We start from the raw sequence: 25,775 nt of genomic DNA, 5'->3' as shown, positions 1-25,775 counted from the left end.
GAGGTGGAGGTTGCAGTGAGCCAAGATCGCACCATTGTACTCCAGCCTGGGCGACAGAGCGAGACTCTGTCTCAAAAAAAAAAAAAAATTATGGTGAAGGCTTTATAATTTGGGCTCAAAGGTAGAATTTGTGTTTAGCATTTCATTCATTAACATTAAAGTTAATTCCTACTTAAGTGAGGTATAGTGGTTGGCTGTACAAAAATTCAAAAGACCACTGTTAGAGGGATACTCAAGTTATTTCAGATCTGGCCCTACTTTGATGAACAGAACAATTGCTCCTACTTTTCTGTTTAACATAAGAGGAGAAACTGTGGATTAAGCTTCCTGGAAAACTGGACTCTTCCCTATAGGACCCACAACAATTGCTGCAGATGTTGTATATGGTAACAGTAGAAATAAGTGAAGTTGCCTTAATCTTGACCTAATGAAGACTGTTCAGCAGAAAATGTGCAAATAAAAATAATAGGTCTTCTTAGCATAAACATTTAGGTGTTTTTGAAAAAAATTCCTCGGGGAAGTGTTTTTCCCCCTTTTCTTTTCTTTTTCTTTCATTTCTTTTTTTTTTTTTTCTTTGAGACAGTCTAGCCCTGTAGTCCAGGCTGGAGTGCAATAGTGCGATCTTGGCTCACTGCAACCTCTATCTCCTGGTTTCGAGCAATTCTCCTGCCTCTGTCTCCCGAGTAGCTGGAATTACAGGTGCCCATAACCACGCCTGGCTGATTTTTGTATGTTTAATAGAGACGGGGTTTCACCATGTTGGCCAGGCTGATCCCGAACTCCTGGCTTCAGGTGACCCACCCACCTCAGCCTCCCAAAGTGCTGGGATTACAGGCGTGAGCCACCGCGCCTGGCCAGCATTTACTTTAAAACATTTTCACAAAATGTTAAAATTTTACATGGCTCTCCAAGAGACCAAACTGAAAAAAAACCATTTATTTCAGTATCATGATGAACATTATGAAAGGATCAGTCTGTTCACAAAGTGGAAATTGCTGTGGGTCCTGTAAGAGGAAGGCTTAGTTGCAGTCTTCTTTATTAGCAGGGCTCAAACATTCTGGGGTAGAACTTGAACCAGTGGGCTGCAGTTACAGGGACAGAGTTGGTTCAGTTTTTAAGAACACTGAAATGAGCAGTACAATTGTTTTTTGTTTTGTTTTTTTTTTTTTGAGACGGAGTCTCGCTCTGTCGCCCAGGCTGGAATGCAGTGGCAAGATCTCGGCTCATTGCAAGCTCCGCCTCCCGGTTTCACGCCATTCTCCTGCCTCTGCCTCCTGAGTAGCTGGGACTACAGGCACCCGCCACCATGCCCGGCTAATTTTTTTTGTATTTTTAGTAGAGACAGGGTTTCACCGTGTTAGCCAGGATGGCCTCGATCTCCTGACCTCGCGATCAGCCCGCCTCAGCCTCTCAGGGTGCTGGGATTACAGGTGTGAGCCACCGCACCCGGCTGTACAGCTGCTCTCAAAGTGCCACTCTGTGCCTATCTGTCAGAGACTTTGGGGAGGGTCTCCCTGCTTTGTGAGTAACCTCAGTCAGTCATCTGGCTTGGGGCTCTAGAATGGAAGCTTTGTGCTTCCATGGTTTATTTATTTATTTTTCTCTTTTTGTTTTCTTTTAAAATGCCGTACTTTATGCCACATGCTTTCATGATGTACATCAGGTGACTTACAACTTATGAAAACTTGACTTGCAGTGTTCATATTGCATTCTCAAGGTCTACCTCTCATTTTAGTTGTTAATTTGCTGTTAGATTTTCTCCCCTAAAATCTAATGCATCAGAGCAATTTTTAGAGTCTTAAAGACTTTTAAGGGACTTTTTCACCTTAACTACCCAACGGTTTCAAATGATCTGCAAACAAAGCTCTAACCACTGGGCTATGAGCCATCAGGAGCCAGAAGACAGGGCAAGCAGAGCAGCTGGAATGCAGTTTCTCTACAGTCACCAGCAGACTGTGCTGGCCTGGCCATCTGGACATGCAGGAGATATGGCAGAAAGCAGACAGAAGGCCGCTTGGCCAGTCCTCAGCAGACTGGGCTGGCCTGGCCCATCTGGACATGTGGGAGATATGGCAGAAGACGGACAGAAGGCCACCTGGCCAGTTTTCACCATTATTTGGATAACATTTTGCTGCTGTCAGCCAGGGATAGCTTCTTCACATAATTGCCTCTCCTCTGTGTCTGGGTTCTCTCTGCTGAACTCATCCTGTGGCCTTCTGCCATCTCCACTGCATGCAGTCTGCATCTGCAATGATTTAGCCACACCTCTTCATTCACCAAGTACTTAGGGAGCACCTATTCTGTACTTGGCATTGGGCTTGGTGCTTGGTTGGGATAGAGTGATGTGCAAAAGAGATATAGTTCTTGTCTCCTGGAGCTTAAAGCCTAGTGGGCAAGACAAATAAATCCCATGTGTAAGTTGTCATTACAGTCCTATTAAGGGAAATATGAGAGATTTAGATAGGGGAGCTAACTTAGATGAGGGTGAGTGGACCAGGGCTGAGGGCATGCTTCATTGCCATGTGAACTTGAAGCCGAGGCCTAAAAGGTGAGAGCCCGACGTGTTAAATAGACATCATCATTCTAGGAATATGATCTTTTCTTCCTGGGTTCCTGGTCCATATTTCCATTTTCTTCATGGCTCTCTCTATCATGGGTTTTTGGTCTTGATTTCTCCTTACTAGACTCACTGCCCTGTGTGAGTGGCCATGTGGGCAGGTTTACCTCAGCTAGTCTTTGAATTTGCCACCTAACTGTTGTCCTCAGACCACCCTGTCTGCTCCTCCTCTCTGAGTCAACCCCCATTCTCCACCAGTTGGAAGTTTCTATGTGAGGCTCTGCCCCTTCATCAGATCCATCTACACAGAGTGAGTGCTGTTGTAACATCTAAAAATCTGTAAGAAGCATTTAGAAGGAGGATGGACTTTGATGTTATTCAAATCTGAATTCAGATCATGACTCTATTAGATGTGTGACCCCAGACAGTTTGTTGGATCTTTCCAAACCTCACTGTCATAATCTGTAAAATTATTGTTGGTGTGTGGATTAGAAATAATGTGTGCCAACTAGCTGGCACATAGTTGGCATTCAGTGAAAGCAGCCATCGCTTGGTTGAGCTAGGAGGGAAAATAATGACTTGCAATAATTTTGGAACAGCAACTGAAGATTGGGTTTGGAGAAGATTTCCACACACTTTCTTTACCCTCTATATGACTGTGATGCACCATGATTTGCAGGCAGAAGACAAGGCAGATGTGTTGAATAAGGAGCTCCTTTTGACCAAACAGAGGCTGGTGGAGACTGAAGAGGAGAAGAGGAAGCAAGAGGAAGAGACTGCCCAGGTAAAAGGAATAATATGTAGGCTTTTCTTTACAAAGGTATGTTGGTAGGGAATTAACACTATAAAAAAGAAGGAAAATTAAATTTCTTCTAAATCAAAGGTGATGTTAAAGCAGTAATGTAAGTAGTTGAGTGTACTTACTCAACATTTTTGTTCAACATTTCTGACATTTTTTTTTTGAAGGGTGTTAAAAGAGGAGGCAGTATTTCTACCCTTGAACAGCTTTTAGGAATTTGCCTTTACTGAGATACTTAGCAAGAGTGTTGAGTTTTCTCTAAGTTTAGTAACTTAGAATTATGATCCAAGAGCTTTGACAAATCTGCAAATTTTGTGTTGTATCTCCAAGATAATTGACTTCTCTGAAGTAGTTTATGAGCATTGTTAAACCGAAAGCCTACAGAGATCTCTGCTGGGAGTTGCCACACAGCCCCTGCCTCAATCAGTCACACTTCATTTTCCTGATTCACACCTTAAGCAGCATCAGTATTCCTGGCTAAGCTTTCAAACCTATTTCCTGGGGGAATATAAAGAAACATTTTGGGAACCAGCCTTGAAGTTAGCACCCTACACTCTTCATGGGAGCTGTAAGGCTAATTAGCCAGAAAATGCCACCAGTGCAAAGCAGTATAGGATAGGGGCAGAGAGGCCTATCGGCCCAAGGAATTGGAGCTTTCCGCTTCCCCAAGGAAGAACATGCTGCTTCATCAGTGTTTTCTACCCCTGTCAGTCCCAGCCAGGGGCCTGACACAGATTAGATTATGAGTCAGAGTTTCATCACAAACAATTGAAGTCTTCTGCCAAGAGTGTGTTTGAATTTTACTAATGTAGCTAACTTATAAAGTGAGGAAGCATCTCAAATCGTGATTAGCTTATTTTAATGAGTTTCATTCTGAGACATCAGTAATACTAAACTTAAAGCACAGCATAAAGCATTTCAAGGATCTACATCCAAGCAACCAGAAAAAAAGTTCCACTAAAGTTACATGTGGAGGAATGTGTCATTTAGCACCTTCCAGACTTTATAAAAAGTGTTCCATGGTTTCTTTTTCCTTGGAATCTGATTTAATGAGTCTTTGGCATTTACAGCGGCCCAGGATATATATTTCTTACCTACTCAAAAATTTTCAGGGGCTGATTACCCAGTTTTAGATTATTTAGGCTCCTTAATGGGTTTTGTTTTTTCTTTACTTCCTGCCATCTTTGGGCCACTTAAGCTACTCTAGATGAGGCATAAAGCTCTTGGCAAATAAATTTAACCCAGGTTCTACCTGCTCCGTGGTTCCACAGACACACATACTAGCCTGTAAGCAATTGATACCTAAAATGGGAAGGAATATGACACGTGAATACTCACCTAGTATGCTGCAAGAACAATGCAAGATGCTTTGCACTCTTCCTCCCCTCCGTGTGCATCTGTGTGTGTGTAACTGTTTTAATCATTATGGTACCCTTGTAAAATAGGGATTATTCTCATTTTCAGATGAGGAAACTATGGCTTAGATAAATTTAGTGACCCTTGCTCAAAGACTCTCAGCCAGCCAAGTCTGTCCTAACATCTATGGGGCCTTATCATGGAAGGCGAGAAGGTTATTGTTTATGTCCTTAAATTATGTCGGATAGAGAATAAAGATCAATATAAACAACTGAGTGTAGATCAGTATAACTTACCAATTGCTTTTAGAATTTTAGAATCTAACAGATATGAAGAAATTCAGAAATCTAATGAGTGCTATTATAAATTGCAATAATTTATGAACTAGCAATTACAGAGTATACGCCATTAATAATTTGGGATGCTTTAGTGCAGAACGCATCTCTTTATTCTGATTATGTACTTAAAGTTTAAGCAGAGTTGTTTTTTGTTTGTTTCATTACTTGTTTGTTCAACAACTTGCAGAATTTAATTCTTTCCTTTGTATCTGGTAGCACCTGAGCTTTTCCATCACCTTAATTTTCCCCTATACCTAGAATTCTAGAGCTGCTGGGCCACAAAAATAACTGTGGTTATAACTATAGCATTCATAATTTAACATTTCAGTGACTGTAACAGGTACCTGCCATTATGTGTCACTTAAGCTCCTTCTAAAGTCAGTTTCTTTAGTCCCTGAATCTCCTGTCCTTCTCAAAACTCTTATCTTCCCCCGTCTTTCTAACTCTAGTCCCCAAAGCCTCTTGTTTCTGCCTCCAGAGAGGTAACAGCAGTAAAGGTAGACTATAAATAAGGAGGCCTACAATGATTTTTTTCAGTAATTTATAACATCAAGAGTAACAAATTTAGCATGCAGTATTGCCCTGATGTTTTGTTTTAGACTCTTATAAGGATAAAGATAGCTTCTGAATGGACACTTATTTAGCAATATGTTTAGAAGTAGCAAGCATAAGCAGTTTTATAATGGTGTTGTTCATATGTCTCATATTTTACAGAAAAGAAAGTAAGGTTTCTGCATCTCTGGAGATGATTGACTTTTTCAGATTATCAAGATGCAGCTTCCATAAAGATAATTTATATAGTTAACATTGTTACCATTGTTACTGACTATGAATCAGACAGACTTGAATATAGATGTTTGTGAAAATTTAAGATTTTGGCTAAATCCTGATATTTCTCATTCTATTCTTTCTAGCTAAAAGAAGTCTTCAGGAAACAGCTAGAGAAGGCAGAATATGAAATAAAGAAGACTACAGCTATCATTGCTGAGTATAAACAGGTAATGTACTTCTGTGGCACATAGAGCTAGTTATAGTTTGGTGCTATAAAAGTAATTTTTTTTTTTTTTTGCTTGAGGCCAGGAGTTTGAGACTAGCCTGAGCAACATAGCAGGACCCCATATCTACAAGGAAAAAATTTTTTTTAGTTAGCCAGGCACAGTGGCATGTGCCGGTAGTCCCAGCTACCTGGGAGGCTGAGGCAGGAGGATCAGTTGTACCCAGGAGTTTGAGGCTGCAGTGAACTATGATTGCACCACTGTACTCCAGCCTGGGCAGCAGAGCAAGACCCTGTCTCTAAAAAAATAAAAATAAAAAAGTAATTATTTTGTTGTTGTTTTTCTTTGGGGGAAGAAATATTTTTGTTTTTAAAGTTTCCAGAATAGTTTTCCAGATTTATTAAATTTGGTGACTCACAGTCTCCTTTGAAGCAGACAGTGGTTGGACATACTTATAACTTATTACTTATAGCTTATTACTTATAACTGATAACTTGGGAGGTCTAACTGACCAAAACAATCTATTGGTTGTTTACAGTGTTGGGTAGATTTAGAGGAATAGAAAAACCTTTTGATGACTACTGAGGTCCTGTTTCTGCCTTAGTCAGAAGCTAATTTCCAGTAGATCACACTTGGAACATTTGCCTCTTTGTGAAGTTTAGTTATTGTATTAAATGGCAGTAGCTAGGGGATCAGTGTGTCCTTTGCTACCATGGTACAGAATGTGGTAGGCACTCTTTTTCCTACATGGCTATGTGGCCTTCCCCTCTGCAGGCCAATGCTAGCAGGAAGCTTTCTATTGTGAACCTTAAAATGCTTTTAACAAAGGGCTCATCTTCTTGAGGATGTTTCTGGCCCCATCACCAGAGTGGTCTCAGAAAGCCCTCTTTCCTGGTATCTACTGGTATCTTCCTGTCCTTCCTGTTGGCTGGACATGGCAAGGACTCCTCTCATTGCTGAGACCCTGAGTTATCTGTTCAAATTCCAGGTTTCTAGAATTAATTAAAGTACCATATGCCATCTTTTGATCTAAAGATTTCCCTGGGGTCTTCTACTTCACATAGGACTCTGAAGTCTGATACTTACTTTTTAAAAAAATGTGTTTTTTTGCTTATAAATTAAATTTGTGTTCTTGTGAAAAATTAGAATAGTGCAGAGAAGCACAAAGAAAACAAATCTCCCTCAGTCTTTCTAGCTAATCATTGTAATATATTGAATATGCATTGTTGCTATACAAATGCTTTATAAATAAATTTAAAATATATATAAACAGGATGAATTGTATTGTTTATCCTTTTTTTTGTAACTAGCTTTAGTTCACTAATACATTATGAACATCTTTCCATAAGGAATCCGCATATTCACGGACGATTGATAAATAAAACTTTAGAGCTATTTTACTCTTCTATGATAATCAACATATGTTTATTTAATGCCTGTTCTCTGTGAGGCTTAATACTTTGACAGACAAAAAGATGAATGAATTCAAGTTTTCTTCTCTAGAAGCTTATCATATAATGTGGAGGTAATACCTACGTAGACATAAGAGGAAAGGAAAGTTATTACATGTGGGAAATGATACCTTTTGAGCTGTGCTTCAAAGGCGATGCAAGACTTGGATCTGTAGAGATAAAGAAGATAAAGAAGAGGATGGAAATGGTAGAAAAGAGAGAACAGGATGTGCAAAGGCATGGAAGTAGATTAGTGAAGAGAAAAATAATTCATTTGGTAAGAGATTCCGGTACAAAAGAGAAGCAAAGGGACGTTAGGGTCCAGATCAAGGAAAGTCTTCAGGGCTAGGCTTGGGACCTTGGATTTTATTTTGTTTGTGGTAGGATCTTTTTGAGCAGGAAAGTGGCATAATCAAAGACATATTATTGGCACTAATCTGTCCCAGTAAGAAATGTGGAACCAAGGAGACAGACCACGAATACCAGAGTCCAACTGTAAGAAGAACCAGGTCCCTGAACTAAATAACTAACGAAAATAGAGAAAAGGGAGACACAAAGGACAGTTTTTTTTTGTTTGTTTTTTTTTGCTAGACGAGAAAACCTTGAAGGTGATCTGAGATGCCGAATGTGGGCATCTAGGAGAAGAGGTGGTAGACATTAACCAATACAAGGAACATTGAAGACTATGTGCTGTGGAATTTCCCATTGCTACAAATGCATGTTTTTCATTGCCAGATTATGCCATGGGTGGCCACCAAATGCAGCACTCTTCAAATAGTAATCCTGGGGACTATTCTTGAATATTATCTGGCAAGCCCTTGAAATAATGCAAAAGGCAACAGACCCATCTGTTTGAAGATAAGGATATAAGACACAATCTAAATGCATTCTATAGTTGGAATTGGCTATTACTGGCTCTGTGCATAATGTTTTGGCTTATTTAAAAGGGTTTAAGGTTTGCAGAATCTACCATGGTGATCTCTTCTTTTTAACATCAGTCAATACCATCCTACTAATGGTTCCTCAGGCTTGGATCTGGAGAAATTGGAATGAAACTCAACAAACTAAACTCAGCAAGCAAGCCCTCATCACCAGAGCTATTTTTGAGTAGACTGGGTGGGATTTTTTAAATGTCTGTTTTGATAATACAGGTAGACCATATATGTTTTTATCCAAAATTGTACTTTAAAATTTCACATCCCCTGTTTTTCCATCTTTTTTTTTTTTTTTTTTTTTTGTGAGGCAAGGTCTTGCTCTGTCACCCAGGCTGGAATGCAGTGGTCTGAACACAGCTCACTGCAGCCTTGACCTCCTGGGCTCAAGCGATCCTCCCACCTTTCATCCACTTTTCTAAAATAAAAGATTCTTATTTCGGACAATGGATTTGAACATCCAATACTTATTTATCTAGATTTTTTCCTTTGAAAGCACCTATTTCTACCATTTCTAATACTTGTTAGCACCTTATTTCAGAATCAGTAAGAAGAATATATTTTATTTAATGTACACTTACTATTGGCCAAGTGCTATGCTAACCCCTTTGCATACTTTTTTTTCCACTTGATTGCTATAGCACAGCACTTTTCAATCATGAGGAAACTGAGTCTTAGAAAGATTAATGACTTTGCCCAAGCTCACAAAGCTATAAAGAGATGGAGTTGGCCTGCCTTAAACTCACATTTAACTCCAGCAGCTAAGTTTTTAATTTCTATGCTATGTTGCCAAACCTGCTTAATAAGAGTTTTAGTCTATTATTTTCTGGTCATTTTAACTTTGTTTTATCCACTCTGCCACTTTTTTTTTTAATACCTTAAATTCTGGGGTACACATGCAGAACATGCAGTTTTGTTACATAGGTATACACGTGCCGTGGTGGTTTGCTGAACCCATCAACCCGTCACCTACATTAGGTATTTCTCCTAATGTTATGCCTCCCCTAGTTCCCTACCCCTCCACCAGGCCGCGGTGTGTGATGTTCCCCTCCCTATGACCATGTGTTCTCATTGTTCAATTCCCACTTATGAGTGAGAACATCACTCTGCCACTTCTCAAGGAAACTTTTGTGATTGAAAACAGGTTCTTTCTGTGACAGTAGAAAGGAGATATTTCTGTCTAGAATTCTTTTCATCAAGATTTTCTCAGCATACTAACTTGTACAAAGTGAATACTCAGCAAAGATTCTATAGGTTAGTTCCAAAAGTGAGGCCAGGAATTCACTTGAACCAGTCACAGAAGGCTAGTGACAGAAAGAAACCAAATCTACTCTCTGTATGTTTCTACTAATTAAGGTAGAGTGTGCTTTACATATGGAACGCTCCAGCTTTCTGCTGCTCATTTCCAAAATGACTGGCATTTGCAGTGCTATTCATTTGTAAAATTCCTTCTAGGATCAGATGTGCTAGCATAACACATGAATTGATAAGTAGTTATGTGTACATGCTGCAAGAGTTGTTCTGTTTTCTAGTAAAAGACTCTTTTCTCATCCTTAGATCTGTTCGCAGTTGAGTACCAGGCTGGAGAAACAGCAAGCAGCCAGCAAGGAGGAGCTGGAAGTGGTAAAGGTAAGGAGTGAAATTGTGCTGTGATAAAATTTATTTCAAAGTCACACAGGCTTGTAAGTACCTGAAAGAACCCCAAACACCACCATTTTGTATTAAAGGATTTATTAATAGGAATTATGGAGACTAGGATACCTCTCTTCTGACCAGGTGTGATTGTCTTCCCTACCAGCTGAAAGGTTATGATGCTCCCATAAATCATATGGACTGTCAGAGGCAGCTAACATGAAAGGAAGTAGGATTTGACATTGTCACAAGAAGCCCCAGAGCTTGAGATGAGGGTGGTATGAACCTGAGAACCCTCAGCAGCCCACATCTGACTGAGCCTGCATTGATGTGGCTTCAGTATGGGACTCAGTAGGATCATCCCATCACTCTCTTTATAAGTAAACACCATGGGCAATATAGAACTTAGCTGGAAAAACATGTGTTGGGTAACTGATTCTTGCACTAAGTTTTTAGAGGTTTATTTTTAAAGAAAACCTGTGGCATTTATTTACTTGCTGCCCCCTGGTGGTAAAATGCATTATGTTGATGCTCTACTTGAAAAAAACAGATTGCTAATTCCATAGAAACAACAGTAAACCAATGGATTGGTATTCTTAAGAGGCAATGTTGTCATAGTCAACTTTTGGGACCAGTGTTACAGAAACCTGACATCATCTTATTTGAATATGTTCAGGTTTCATACTAGTAAATAAATGTGTAGTAAGTAATTTAGCAATCTTGAAAAGTGATTTAACCTTTTTAAGCTTCATTTTGTGTTCTATAAAATGGAGATAACATTACCTGCCTCAAAAAATCATTCTGAATGTTAAATAAGATAATGAATATAAAGTACATAGTGTATATAAAGTGCTTAGATTAGTACCTGACATACAAGACCTTGTATTCCAAAAGTATTTTCTTCTTACTCATGTTACAAAATATCAATGAGAGATTTAGTGAGTATAGGGTTTGGTGTTCTCCCTCTCTGATGTGCTAAAATTTGATGTTTGTATCTTCCCTTTCTGGTCTACTTTTGCACTTCTTTCTAGTTAGCACTTACCACTCTTTGTACATTATAGGCATACTGACCAAGATTCAGTTGATGAAGTTGAATGGCATAAAGGGGTTAACTCTCCTGAAGTGAATTTTTTTTTATTTCTTCTAACAAAAAAAAAAAAAAAAAAAAAAAAGGGATACATGTGCAGAAGGTGCAGGTTTGTTACATAGGTATACATGTGCCATGGTGGTTTGCTGTGCCTGTTAACCCATCCTCTAAGTTCCCTCCCCTCAGTCCCCACCCCCAACAACAGGCCCTGGTGAGTGTTGTTCCCCTCTTCTGTGTCCATGTGTTCTCAGTGCTAAACTGAAATCTTTATGGAAATAACAAAATGAGAATTTATATTGATTATTCAGCAAAGGTTTTATTGAGCATATACTATGTGCATAGCTATTAGACTGCCATTTTGTTATAGAAATTACACATGAAAAGGAGCTTAAAATTTTCCTGTAGGACAAGTTATGTATACATGCAAATTAAGAACTTAAGAAGCAGTTCAAGGGAGCTAAGTTGGGCCAGGTGTGGTGGCTCACGCCTGTAATCCCAACACTTTGGGAGGCTGAGGTGGGCAGATCACCTGAGGTCAGGCGTTCAAGACCAGCCTGGCCATCATGGTGAAACCCTGTCTCTGCTAAAAATAACAAAAATTAGCTAGGCATAGTGACTCACACCTGTAATCTCAGCTACTCTGGAGGCTGAGGCATGAGAATCACTTGAACCCAGGAGGCAGAGGTTGCAGTGAGCCGAGATTGTGCCACTGTACTCCAGCCTGAGCAGCAGAGTGAGATTCCATCTCAAAAAAACAAAAAACAAACAAAAAAAGTGTTAAGTTGGATCACACTGACAATCAGCATTGTAGAGAAAACAAAATCATGAGAACTATAGACCAAAAAAGGCTTTATGGAGATTGGACTAAAGCAGGGTGGATAGAAATTAGTTAGAGAGAAGTGTTTAAACAGAACATTATAGAAGAAATGATGTGAGTGAAGACGCAAACACAGGAATGAGTATTTCAGTGTCTCATTACAGAGACTGATGTGATTAGAATATGTATTAAGGAACAGAGGAAAATATTGGCTAAGTAGGTGAGACTACCTAATGAAAGGCCATGACATTCAGGAAGAGGAATGTAAACTTGTCTTAGCCAGAATAAAGAAGAACAACTAGGCTCACGCCTGTCATTCCAACACTTTGGGGAAGCTGAGGTGGGCGGATCACTTGAGTCCAGGAGTTCAACTTGGTGAAACTCCTGGACTGGGCAACTTGGTGAAACCCTGTCTCTACAAAAAATACAAAAATTAGCCAGATGTGGTGGCATGCACCTGTAGTCCCAGCTCCTCAGGAGGCTGAAGTGGGAGGATCGCTTGAGCCCAGGAGGCTGAAGCTGCAGTGAACTGTGAGCATGCCATGGCACTCCAGCCTGGGTGACAGTAAGAGCCTGGTACAAAATTAAAAAAGAAAAAGACAGTATATCTTCTTTTTTATTGATGATAAGGTCACAAACAGGGAATTCACTTGATCAAGGTTACACAGCTAGTAGAACCAGGATTTAAGCCTGGAAGTCAGACTCTAAAGTCAATAACATTAGCTGTTAGACTATACTACCTCCCCTTTCTCTAGTGCTTCCTCCTATCTCATTTGGTATGATAAATAGCTTTTGGTTTTTTCAGTTTCCTGTAATAACCTTCTTTTGTCATGATCACTCCCCAGTTCATCCTTTACACTATAATCAGAATGAGTGTTCCCAAATATAAAGTGATATTTGACTATCACTCTGTGTATCAATGCAGAATTAGATTGGCCACATATAGGGAACCCAAAATAGCATTGGCTTAAACATAAAAGGTGTTGATTATTTTACATAAAAGCAGCCTAGGACTAGAAAGGTATATCTTTGGTGTCATTAGTAACCCAAGTCATTAGTGACCTACATCGTCATGTGGACTTCTATCCTCAAGGTCACCTAAAAACCAATCCTTTCTTTCTTTTTTTTTTTTTTTTTTGAGACGGGGTCTCGCCCTGTCGCCCAGGCTGGAGTGCAATGGCACAATCCTGGCTCACTGCAACTTCTGCCTCCCAAATTCAAGCTATTCTCCTGCCTCAGCCTCCCAAGTACATGGGATTACAGTCACGCGCCTCCACACCCAGCTAATTTTTGTATTTTTAGTAGAAAAATACAAAATACATGGTTTCACCATGTTGGCCAGGCTGGTCTCGAACTCCTGACCTCATGTTCTACCCACCTCGGCCTCCCAAAGTGCTGGGATTACGGGCATGAGCCGCCGTGCCCAGCCCAAAACCAATCCTTTCAACTAGAGCTCCCACCATCACACCCATACTCTATGGCAGAATTTTAGTCCAAAAGGAGATGCAGGATATAAAGGCCTCATTCTCCTGGGTGAGCTCTTTCTAAGCAGCCTTTTTAGAAGCTCCCCTCTAAACTTCTGCTTACATAGCAGCTTTGAGGGAATTTAGGGAGTGTCACCTTTTATCTAGACACACTGCCAGCTGAAATAAACTCAGGGTCTGTTAGTAAGGAAGAAGGAGAAATGGATATTGGGTGAGAATCAGCAGTATCCACCACATTTTAGCAGGTCTGCCAGACTGCAGCTCTGTCAAACTTATTGCTCTATCTTTGACATGTAGCACCAGGCTCGGTAAAGTAAATGAATACATTTTCTGTAGGATAAAATCAGAATTCAGCAACATGGTATTTAAGGACCTTTATGACCTGGCCACAGGGATCTCTCATCTCGCTCATTGTTGAATCGCTTTCTGCTTAAGCCATTGTAAATTCTTTGAAGTTATCTGAAGGTGCTATGTCTTTGCACATGGTGGTGTTCTCTTTGCTGAAATGTCATCCTCCCTCTTATGTGATCAATCTATTTCTTCAGGTGGTTCAACCTAATAAAATTACTTAGCCAGCTTGGTAAACTTTTAATCATTTAAGACTCAGATCAAAACTATTTCTTTAACATTTTTAGTCAACAGTAAATACACAACAAATATTTACAATATGCCTATACTGGGCTAATTATTCTCAGAGGTTCTTAAGAGAGTGACAAGTTTTGTTTTTACATGTCTAATTAATATTAATGAAAAGGAATACGAAGAGTGGTTTATGGATGGGATGAGAAGGAAGCCAGTGAGTACTGAGAAGGTGACCCCTAGGGATTTGGCCTGGAATGGCAAGAGCTCAGACATGTCAGAGGAAATTTTTTTTTTTTTTTTTTTTTTGAGACGGAGTCTTGCTCTGTCGCCAGGCTGGAGTGCAGTGGCGCGATCTCGGCTCACTGCAAACTCCGCCTCCCGGGTTCACGCCATTCTTCTGCCTCAGCCACCCGAGTAGCTGGGACTATAGGTGCCCGCCACCATGCTCAGCTAATTTTTGTATTTTTACTAGAGATGGGGTTTCACCATGTTGGCCAGGATGGTCTCGCTCTCTTGACCTCGTGATCCACCCACCTTAGCCTCCCAAAGTTCTGGTATTACAGGCATGAGCCACTGCACCTGGCCCAAGAGGAAGAAATTAATGGTCAGCTGGACATGGGATGAAAGAGGAGCTAATGAAAAGATGATCCAAAGTCGTCAGGCCCAAATGGTGGAGACATGCCCAGTGGCACAAAAGTGTGGTGGAGAGTTGCTTTTTGTGTGTGTGAAGAGAGGAGGATGGGCACGGTGATGGACACATTGAGCTTGTAGCAGTAGGGCATCAAAGTAGAAATAGCATGTAATATCTTTTATCTCTACTGAATTATTTTTGAAAATACTTTAAGAAAACAACAGTACTATTGTCTGGAAAACAGTTGCTGTTGTTTAGTGCTGTGTGCCCGATTGGCAATGCGGGCATGTGGTAGAGTTATTTATTTTTTTTTTTTTGAGATGGAGTCTCATTCTGTCGCCCAGGCTGGAGTGCAGTGGCGCGATCTCGGCTCACTGCAAGCTCCGCCTCCCGGGTTCAAGCGATTCTCCTGCCTCAGCCTCCCGAGTAGCTGGGACTATAGGCGTGTGCCACCACACCTGGCTAATTTTTTGTATTTTTAGTAGAGATGAGGTTTCACCGTGTTAGCCAGGCTGGTCTCAATCTCCTGACCTTGTGATCTGCCTGCCTTGGCCTCCCAAAGTGCTGGGATTACAGGCGTGAGCCACCAGGCCCGGCCGGAGTTACTTTTATTAAACAACAGGGGTCCTCTTTGCTTAAAATTCAACAACAGGACATGTGCTTTGTTGCAAGGGTAGATTTAGGTTAGTCATGATGACCTTCCTCAGTCTACTGTAGGCAAGTTCTTTAAACTCTGAGTTTCTTTATGAAATGAGGATGATGATAGTGCTTACTTATACAGTTGCTCTAGGATTAAGTGAAATACCACAAGTAAAGCATTTGGTGTGGGGCTTGGCATCTAGTAAGAATAATGATAGCATAAAATTTCTAGAACAGATTTCAAAGAGATGCTACAATACCTTCTATTTCTAGGGTATTTCTAGAGATACTTCAGGAAAAAGGAGCACCCGTCTTGGATAGTTGGGTTCGGGCTAATGATTTTGATTGCAGCACAAGAAAAATAATTAACCTTCAGAAATGGGCCTGCATCTATGACAATAAGCAGCATCTAAAAAAGTCATAAATTGTTTCAGAAAGTGATTTAGCCTATGGAATAGTTTGATGTTGGTTATCTCTTTTGGATACTTTAGGGTAAGATGATGGCATGCAAACACTGCAGTGACATTTTCAGCAAGGAGGGTGCTTTGAAACTAGCAGCCACAAGCAGAGAGGACCAGGGAATTGAAACAGATGATGAGAAGGACTCACTTAAGAAGCAGCTGAGAGAGATGGAACTGGAACTGGCACAAACCAAACTGCAGTTGGTGGAGGCCAAGTGTAAAATTCAGGTTGGTGATTTGATAAAAGAACAAGAAGAAAGAATAAACAATTAATGGTCCAGGATACTCTAGTACTTCAGAATACACCTATCTAGGTCAGAATTGTATGATGAATACATTTTCTGTCTGCTAATGTGTCCTGCATAATCGCATTTTATATCATGTATTCTTAACGCTGATATAAACAAATATATAATTTTAAATGAAATTTTAATAATTAAAATTGTATCTTATGGGAATTTAATTAAGCATATGCTTGTTTTTTTTACCCTGAGATTTTTTGCTTACATCCTTCTCACAGAATGTGGTCACTTCAGTGGCTGATCCTGAAAATGAAAAACCAAACCCCCTCTGCTGTGTCTACCCTGAGAGTCACACATTGGCTGACACCCGTTCTTTCCTTTAGAGCTTCTTTTTATCTTTAGCTCATTTTGTCAAACCTCTTTCCCCATTATCTTTCTCCATATTGGAGCATAATATAATTAGAAATAGTCCTGGCTTCTGATGGACTCTTCTTCATTTTCCCAGTGATCCCTACCAGCACCATGGCTGCCATGTCACCAGCCTCCACCACACCAGCCAGCTTCCACCATGTGTTTGCTCTGACCTTGGACATTCTTAGGGCAAAGCCTATTTCTTTGGAACTGGAATTCATTCATGCTTCTACTATCAGTAAAAATTCATCCATATGTTTACATTTATTTGTGGTTTTTAAACCTGTTATATCGGGTTGCAACCTAAACCTAAATTTGGACCTAACTTGCAGGGAAAAAAAAAAATAAAATGAGCTTTTCTTTCACTGTTTAAAGAAAGCACAGATTCTAGATTTTTGATAAGTCTCTTAGCTCTTAACTTTATCCTTGTACTAAGAAGCCAATTCAATCTCTCCTGGGTTTTGTGGGAGGAAAATTGGCAGCACATACCTTGAGACTCCAAAAAGCTGCACCCTTTTATTTATTTATTGGCAAAGAGAAAACATTTATTTAACTCAGATGATTTTCTTGCTTTAATTAGGAACTTGAACATCAGAGAGGAGCCCTTATGAATGAAATCCAAGCTGCGAAAAACTCTTGGTTTAGCAAAACCCTGAACTCTATCAAAACGGCCACGGGCACCCAGCCATTGCAGCCAGCACCGGTCACCCAGCCACCCAAGGAGAGCACATAGTTCCAGCCTTACCCAAGCACAAGAGCACAATGTTCAAAGCAATGGAAATCTGGGAGGATTCTTCCTGGTGTCCCTTTGAAGGAAAGTCAAGGAGGCCAGAAAACAAGCCAGAATCTTTCAGTAGCTCTCAGTCTTTCTTGTATGACACTTTTCAAAGGGATGTTATTTAAACTGACCTGTTCTATGTTGAATACCTATTTTCCAGCTTCATGGAAGGCCATGTTCAGATCCATCATAGTATTACACATTATTTTGTTTGCCTGATGTTTAGTTGGAAATAAGTAATTCAGAACTAAATGCTTTTTTATTTAGAACTAATTATTCATAATTATTTTTATCTTACATAAAAATGGAGACATCTGTTATTCCAAGGTTGAAGTGATAAGAAGATCTTTGTCACAGGAAAAAAAAAATTGAAACCTAAACATCTTAAGTTTTCAGGATTTATTCAGATAAAGCACACTGTGGGGCCAGGCATGACCACTCTCAGGTTTCCTCCTGAGCCTGATTCCCAGGGGAGTGTTAATCCTGTCCAAAGGAAAGAACCAATCAGCGATCATTGGTTTACTTTCATTTTCTGTTCAGTACATCTGGAAATGAAGTGCCAGGAATAGACGGGCTGTTCAGATTATACGCTAGGTAAAAGGAACTGAGATTTTAATAAGTGTAGGTTAGGATCATTTGGGCTGTGGTATTCTAACAGATCCTTTTAAGAACTCCACATAGGACTTGTGAGTTCCTAAGTACGCCTAAGTATGGACACAGATGTGACTTCTGGCAATTATAAAGTTAAAGGTGGATATTGCGCCTTACAGACTTAGGGAGCCTTTACCAGAGACGCCTAAAAAGCCCCAGGTTCAGCCATTGTGCTGAATAGAGTGGAATATAGAACCAGGGACAGAGTATTTCATTTAATGTTGATATATACTTGCTAAGGAAACACTAACAATACTGTAACTTTGTTAAAGGACATAGTATTGAAATGGGAAATAGAGGTCAGGCTCACATCACCTTAGTTTAATGCTGGGCAACTTTTTCTGATTTCTGTAGTTCCCTGAAAATGTGTCCTTCGTACCCATAAAGAGATACAAATGCATTTGTAACATTTTTGATTGAATATAAAACCTTTACAGAAATACTTATCTCATGGAAAGGTAAAGCTATTGTTTAAAAATTAGTGGAAATATTTTTTCAATTATATTTAACATGCCTATAAAAATAGTCCTTGCAGGAAATTATTTGATAAGAGCAAAACTATTTTTATTTTATAAACTATTTTGGAGGCCTCTGATCCTTTCAAACCAACCAAACTACTATTAGATATGTACAATAACATTTGTTGATATTCATCATTGGCCTCATTGTTGAACATATTATTTGCAAAGAATCTTAAACTCTGTAGTGCCAGAATGATTCTCATCTGTGCCATATTTTGCAATTAAAAGTAACACACCCTTAGAAGAATCAAATAAGAGCCACATCCCAGGAGGATGCACCAAGTTGCTCACAGTGGATCTTTTCCTCTAAAATGATCTTTTATGTTCTAAAAAGTGAAAACCCCTTTATCTGTGTTTATATTCTCTACAGCCCATAAAACTGATGTGATTGTTATGTTATACTCATCAGATAATACTTTTCTTACATAAATCTTTCGTTGTTGTTCTGACATCTTTCATTACAAAATTTATTTTCTTAACAAAAAGGAACATAACCCACCATTCCAAGTGTCTGTGTTGGCTTTAACATTCTCTACATGGTGGTCTAGATAAGCTAATTTTTTTTTTTTTTTTTTTTTTGTAAAATGTAATAGCTAGAAAATGTTATCTTGGCGCTTGTTTTTGTAAATCATTTAGTATAGGCTGTTAGCTTTACTGGTACTTTACGCTTTGATTCCAAGAAGCCTTGTGCAGTTGCCTTATCAAATGGCCAGCTAAATTAAAGATGCTCTTTTGTGTTGTGAATTTCATAGTTCTGTACAGAGCTTGTTTCAATTTACAAAAATAAGTACATTCCACAGAATGCCTAAAGTGTGTAATTTTCTTTAAATAATAGTAGGTGAGGGAGAAACATAATGGCTCTAGGTCAATCCCTTATCTAAAGACCTTGTTCAACTTCATAGTCCCTTTCCTTTTAAAGAGAAGAAGAGAAAAATCCCCCCGGCCAGGCATGGTGGCTCACGTCTGTAATCCCAGCACTTTGGGAGGCTGAGGTGGGTGGATCACCTAAGGTCAGGAGTTTGAGACCAGCCTGGCCAACATGGTGAAACCCTATCTCTACTGCAAAATACAAAAATTAGCCGGGCTTGGTGGCGGGTGCCTGTAATCCCAGCTACTCGGGAGGTTGAGGCAGGAGAATCACTTGAACCCAGGAGGCAGAGGTTGCAGTGGGCCAAGATTACGCCATTACATTCCATCCAGCCTGGGCGACAAGAGCAAAATTCCGTCTCGAAAAATCACCAGGTACATACCTCTCAAGTTTGATAAGTCCATCTTTTGAGTTTTCTTTTAGCTCTTTCAAAAGATTACGAGGGCAATACATAGTTTTTTTTTTTTTATTCTCCAGCCCCATATCATACTTGGGTATGCCTGTTGGTACCATAAGCCTAAATTCTCCTTCACTGCAATGCCTTTGAGTCAGTAGCAATAGTAAAGACTAGAAACAAAGAAAATTCAGAATTTGGTATGTGATATGATTGTTCATACAATGTTATAATAGCAATATTCCAAACAATATGTCCTTCATTGTCTATTGTTGGAAAACTCATGAATCCCAGCATGAAGTAACTCCTAGTTTTAATTTTAGTTATTTTGAGATATATTGGAGAATTGCATCTCTTCTCTTGAATTTCATTTAGAAGAGATTAACCAGCCAAATATCCAGGAAAGTTTCAAAACATTCTAGTGTTTTTCATCCTTTGCTAGGATGCACTCTGTACAAAACATTCCTCTGAAAATCTAATATTTGCAGTATCTAAGAATTGATCATTTCTATTTTCATTAAATTCTGTGGAAAAAATTAAATGAATGAAATTCAACTTCATAATTCAGTTCATCAGCTTTTATATCTTGAGAATCTAAACACGTCTTTAAATCTGAAAGAAACCAAGCTGGATTTTGCAGTGCATATGTTTGCTAGCTTCCCACATCCTGAACCATGTCAAAATTTGGTTTTATTTAGTTACATATAATTTAATGCAAAGAAATTCTCAGTTACTTAATGTTCTGTTTATTTATGAGTGCCTATCAGGAACACTAATAGGAATGCCATTCAACCAGTGTCTTCTGCCCCTCTCCCAGCTGTTAAATTAGTACTTTCTTCTTCTTTGGCTTTCTGAAATGTCCTGAGTAAAGTAGAAAAGCAACCTTTGTATGGATGTGGGGATATTTAATAGTATGTATCTTGTTTCATTTTTTTCCTATGGTGTATTAATATTTATTTTTATCCAACCCCTGCTCCATTTTCTTAAAATATTTTCCAGTTAATAACTAGTTGCTTTATTTCCTAGCTGAAGTGAGAAAACCAACAGAAAACAATACAGATTTGGGCAGAGGAGATAGAGTTACATCTTTAAAGGAGTGAGCCAGTCACCCAGGAGAATCACATGTATAACTGATGTAGGGGTTTAAGTCTTCGTACTTTCACTAAAATCTGTCTACTAACTCTCCCACCAACCTTTGCATCAAACACTTAGGTAGCTGCCTGATTGGGGGGCCCCTTTAAGGGAAAAAAAAAAAAACTTTTTAAAAATTAAATGCCTTGGTTTTGTTTTATCTTCTGGGAAAGAACACTTTTACTTGATTAGCAAGATGATTATATTATATAATTTGCCCTTAAAAACACTCCAAAATACTGACTCCTTTTCTCCAATTACAAATGAGAGTGTGAAGAAATTCTGTTGTATGATTTGAACACTATTAGGTTTGTATGTGTGTTTAATTGGAAGAATTTTATATAGAGTATCTCTGCTTCTTTTGTTTACCTGGGTACCACACAACCAAATACACATTGAGATTTCAAGAAATGATGATGAAAGCCAGAAGGCCAGACCACAGCTCTGCAGCCTGTTTCCTACAACCAGATATAAAACTCTTTCTCGTCGCCATGCTGATAGTCACACTGAACTAGAACTGTCCCAACACATTCTTCCTCTCTCATAATGGCTTCCATTTAATACAGGCAAAGCCCTTTACCTTAGCAAATTCTTTATCTTTCAAAAGTGACCAAAATGAGGACTTCAACCTTGGCTGCACCTCAATAGAAGATGCTGATCTTGAGTTGTAATGAGAAAAGTGGGCATATAGGAGATTTTAGTGACTGCAGTCAGCTGTCTGGCATTCCTTTCTCAGTTTGCATCCAAAAGACTACATATGTCAAGCTTATCTCCACCTGAATTTGCTGCCTGCTATAAAAACATTTCATTAATATATCCCATTCTTCCTACCTCCATCTCTGGTTTGTCAGTAGTGGTATTCTGAAAAGCTTAAGAAAAAAGAATCATTGAGTACAAAGCAAACATTTATTTTCCTTTTTCATTGGCAATTAGTTAACATGTAAAATCTTTTCCATTAAACTGTATAACTTTTAATAACTATATATTATATATGGGATAAAATATATGGACTGAATTGTGAGAACATAAATGCATCGAAAGACTCTGGTGTCATGAAAGCACAAGAATAAGGCTGGAGATGGTCCCAGATCCAAGATGTCCCAAAAGCCTTTTGTATCAGTTTCTCTATTTTTGGTATTTTGCATAATGCATGGATCCTTAGTTCAAATGAGGGACAAAGTTTCTCAGTCAGCCCCACTTCCTTTCTTTCTAACTCCTACCTTTCCCTTGCAGAGGAGGTAGTAGAGATTCTGAATTGTCTATTTTTATGAATTCCATTATTTTGTCCATGGCATCTCTAATGAAAACAGGTTCTAGAATAAAGGAGTTGATTAGTCTGAACAGTACTAATTAACTACAAAATAAACGTTAGTGATCAGCCTCTTCCTCTATAAACAATGACCAATTAGACGTTTCCGTAATTCCATGTATTATGTATAGTACACTCTATAAATGTAAATGTAATGCTTGTCTAAAAAGTGCAATTTATTGTACATTGTCCCAACAAATGTTTACTTTTATAATCGTTATGAACTTGAATTGGATTAGTATCTTGTTTTTATGTGTGAATGAAGCCTTGTGAAATAAACAAATGCAACTGAGAAGGTAACAAGGTGACTGTTTTTGTGAGCCAGTGATGTTTTCAATGCTTTGTGTTGCCCCTTTGGCCCCATTAAGCAGTAATAAACATTTGTTCTGAAGTCCATGTATGTCTTTTTTATTTTTTTTAGTTGACTTTATTCTGACTCATTTGAACCCAATGTTTATGTAACACTTCTTACACCTGACCCCAGACTCCAGTCAACGTAGAAAACACACAGTATATACCCTGCAAAATGATACCCTGTGCAGCACCACCACAAAGTGCTTCATTTTCCTCTCTACTGAGGTTCCTTGATTCCAAGTAACAGAAACCCTTGCAAGCTAGCTTAATAATAGTAATTTTAAGAGGCAATTAATTAAAAGGAAATAGGATATCTGTATCATAGGTCCCAAAGGCCAAACACTTGGGCCTGAACTGGCACTAGGACAAGGGGCTGGAATGCCATCAGGACTCTGAAAGCAACTGTTCCCATAATTGTGCTTCTGCTTGTCCTTCCAGATGACTTACCTGCTTCCTTCTTCTCTCTGAAAACAGGCTTTCTCTGCTTCTAAGTACACAGCTACCAAGTTTACATATCCTCTCTTCAAACTAACAGCAGAAGACTACCATCTCAATTGTTCCAATTACAAATTCTGGAAAAAATATGATTGGCTAATCCTGGGTCAGGTAGCTGCTGTTAGTCCTTTAAGGTACAGCAAGGTAGGAGATACTATATAATTCAAACTAAACTTCAGAGGCACTTATGAAAGTGGAGATAGTGTGCAGAGAATCCCAATCATATCTCATTTGCATTTGCATTTTGTTCTGGGAATCCATGGAACCCAAGTGAAATCTCAAGAGATTGGTCAGCTCCTCTTGGAATTCAGCATGTATTAAAAAATAATCAAAGACTGTAAGATTACAGCTTTTGGCCCAAATTCAGACCACAGACATCTTTCATTTGGCCATGTAGTATTTCTTGTTTGTTTTCTGAGATAGTCTTGCTCTGTCACCCAGGCTGGAGTGCAGTGGCGTGATCTCAGCTCACTTCAACCTCCACCTCCCAGGCTCAAGTGCCTCCCACCTCAGCCTCCCAAGTAGCTGGGACTACAGGCATACACCACCATGCCTGGCTGATATTTCTATTTTTTACAGAGACAAGGTTTTGCCACATGGCCAGGCTGGTCTCAAACTCCTGAGCTCAAGCAATCCACTCGCCTCAGCCTCCCAAAGTGCTGGGATTGCAGGCATGAGCCACCATGCCTGGCCCCCATCTGGTGTTTTAAACAATGTGAAATTTTACATAAAAAGTAAAACAATCAAAATTACTCAGAAGTGCTCACTTCAACAGCACATACACTAAAACTGTAATCTACAGAGAAGACTGTTGTGTCCCCTGCACAAGAATAACACACAAATTCATTAAGCATTCCACATTTTGCACAGTCCCCAGAAGGTCATTTCTTTATCTGCTGACAAGCCCCAAGGGAACAGTATGAGTCATAGCAAAAAAAATTTAAAATATCCAGTGAATTTGGCAGTTAGGAAATCATGAGTAAGCTTGACAGGTACAGTAACTGGGGGAAGCAGTAAAGGCTGCCTGCAATAGGACAACTGAATGAGAAATAATTTCATTTTGAAAGGAAAATTATTCCAAACTTTGGAAACAAGGCAAAAAGGTGAGTGGCATGTCCTTTCAGTGTCAAACCAAGGACTAGGGGATTGTACTTTGTTCATTTCATCGTTCACTATTGATTTGAAAGTCCTATACTGAATCTATACATTAACTTGTAGATTTTTGTCCAGTAAGAATGCAAATCCCTACTTCCTTTCCAGTGGAACAGATAACACCAAAAGTTATAGTTTATTACCCTGTGAGACATTAACAGGTTTATATCTAACCTTGCCACCTTATACTAACATTACATTGTTAAATTGCCTATAAATACCTGGCTACTCAAATACACTCTCAGTAACTAATGAGTCGAATAAAGTATTTGTCACATGTCCATTTATATTTGCATAATATTGTCTGGAAAAGCCTCCCTTAGTGTTACTTCTGAAAGACCTAAATAGAGTGAAGAAACGATCTGTGTGATGACCTGGAAGAAGAGGATTACAGGTAGAGAGAAAGCTGGGTACAGACTTGGAGGCAAGAGCAAACCCAGTGGGTTCAATGAATAAGAAAAGTGCCAGACTGTTTAAATAAGGGAACGGGGAAGGAAGAGTGGTGAGAGATGGGTTCTGACATGAAGCTCATAAAGGTGAGATAAGATACGTAAAACACTCAAGTTCACATTAAGGACTTTGTACTTTATTCTAAGCCTAATAGGAAGCTGTTAGAGGTTTTTAAGCAAAGGGATATAATGATCTGAAAAGATATCTCGAGCTGCTCTGTGGAAAACTAACTCTTAAGGCACAATGGGGAAGCAGAGAAATCAGTTAGGAAGATAAATTTCAGACAAACTAATGATGACTTGGACCTGGGTGCGTAGGGTAAGAAATATCTTTTCCTTCTACCCATTTTAGGCTCAGTGGCTGGGGATCCTGTAACAAAAGACAAATTAACAAGAGAAAAGCATAAATATTAATGTTAGTTTTACATAACATGGAAACTTCATAAAGAAATGAAAACCCGAATAAATAGTTAACCTTAGTGTTGTTTAGAGTAGGTTTGAAGAAGAATGGAGAATTGTGGGAAAATGTGATGGGGCTAAAAGACTGTGATCTAAGGGTAATAAACTGGGGGAAACTTAGCAAGCCTGATGTTCATATTCGTCTCTACGTCCCTGTGTTTTCAGAGATAAAGATGTTACTTTTATTCCAGGTATAGACAGGGCAATTCTCACATGAGGGTATTACGTCCTGCTTCAGAGCAGAAAGGTGCAAGAAAGTTAGAGACATTCCTGCATATGTTCTTTCTCAAATTCCTTCAGTTCAAAGTATTCAATATGTCTAGGTGCCATATTTTTGGGTAGCATGTCCCAAACCCCGTCAGGTGGTAGAAGCAGAGGTTGTGAGAAGTCGTTAAATTCGCTACATATTTTGAAGATTAAGCCAGTAAGGCTTGTTATACAAGATGTAAGGCCTGAGACAGAAGACTCAGGTATGAGTCCTTAGCCTGAGCAATTAAGAGAACGAGGTAACTGTTCACTGCATTAGGTCCATGGGATATTTGTTTTTATTTAATTATGTACTTAATAATTCCAGGCTATTGGCTGGACACTTAAAAAAATTTATACGATAAAATACATAGCTCTTAGGAGTTCATCCCATGAACTTTGACAATTCTATGTATCGGTGTAATATTTCCATTACCTGGGCAAATTCCCCTTCGCCGGGCCTTCAGCATAATCTACAGAAAATACTACGTACATAAATATACGTTTACAACTCAATGAGATTTCTAAAGTGAACCCACCTATCTATAATCAGT

The 25,775-nt window shown here is 39.1% G+C and overlaps 1 protein-coding gene, 1 long non-coding RNA gene and 1 other non-coding gene across 11 annotated transcripts in view; 2 read left to right on the top strand and 1 right to left on the bottom strand.

Annotated features, from left to right (window-relative positions):
• Window positions 1-22,462, top strand: part of RABGAP1L (RAB GTPase activating protein 1 like) — an 815,258-nt gene extending 792,796 nt beyond the window's left edge. For all 9 annotated transcript variants that reach the window (XM_031012360.3, XM_055366257.2, XM_055366261.2 and 6 more), the window contains 5 exons: window positions 3,237-3,341; window positions 5,965-6,048; window positions 9,986-10,057; window positions 15,792-15,989; window positions 16,995-22,462. In XM_031012360.3, the coding sequence (XP_030868220.3) occupies window positions 3,237-3,341; window positions 5,965-6,048; window positions 9,986-10,057; window positions 15,792-15,989; window positions 16,995-17,147 (612 nt within the window). In that variant the 3' untranslated portion in view covers window positions 17,148-22,462. The remainder of the gene's footprint in view (window positions 1-3,236; window positions 3,342-5,964; window positions 6,049-9,985; window positions 10,058-15,791; window positions 15,990-16,994) is intronic.
• LOC129527705 (uncharacterized) overlaps window positions 1-25,775 on the bottom strand; it is a 43,052-nt gene that overhangs the window by 16,222 nt on the left and 1,055 nt on the right. The window lies entirely within an intron of this gene.
• On the top strand, window positions 23,675-23,780 carry LOC115932252 (U6 spliceosomal RNA). Its single transcript, XR_004068561.1, has one exon. It is a non-coding gene; the product is annotated as a U6 spliceosomal RNA (small nuclear RNA).

This window comes from Gorilla gorilla, chromosome 1 (assembly GCF_029281585.2).
Source record: "Gorilla gorilla gorilla isolate KB3781 chromosome 1, NHGRI_mGorGor1-v2.1_pri, whole genome shotgun sequence".
Lineage (NCBI taxonomy): Eukaryota > Metazoa > Chordata > Mammalia > Primates > Hominidae > Gorilla > Gorilla gorilla.
The sequence above is the reverse complement of the archived record's forward strand: the minus strand, read 5'-3'. Positions and strand labels throughout refer to the sequence as shown.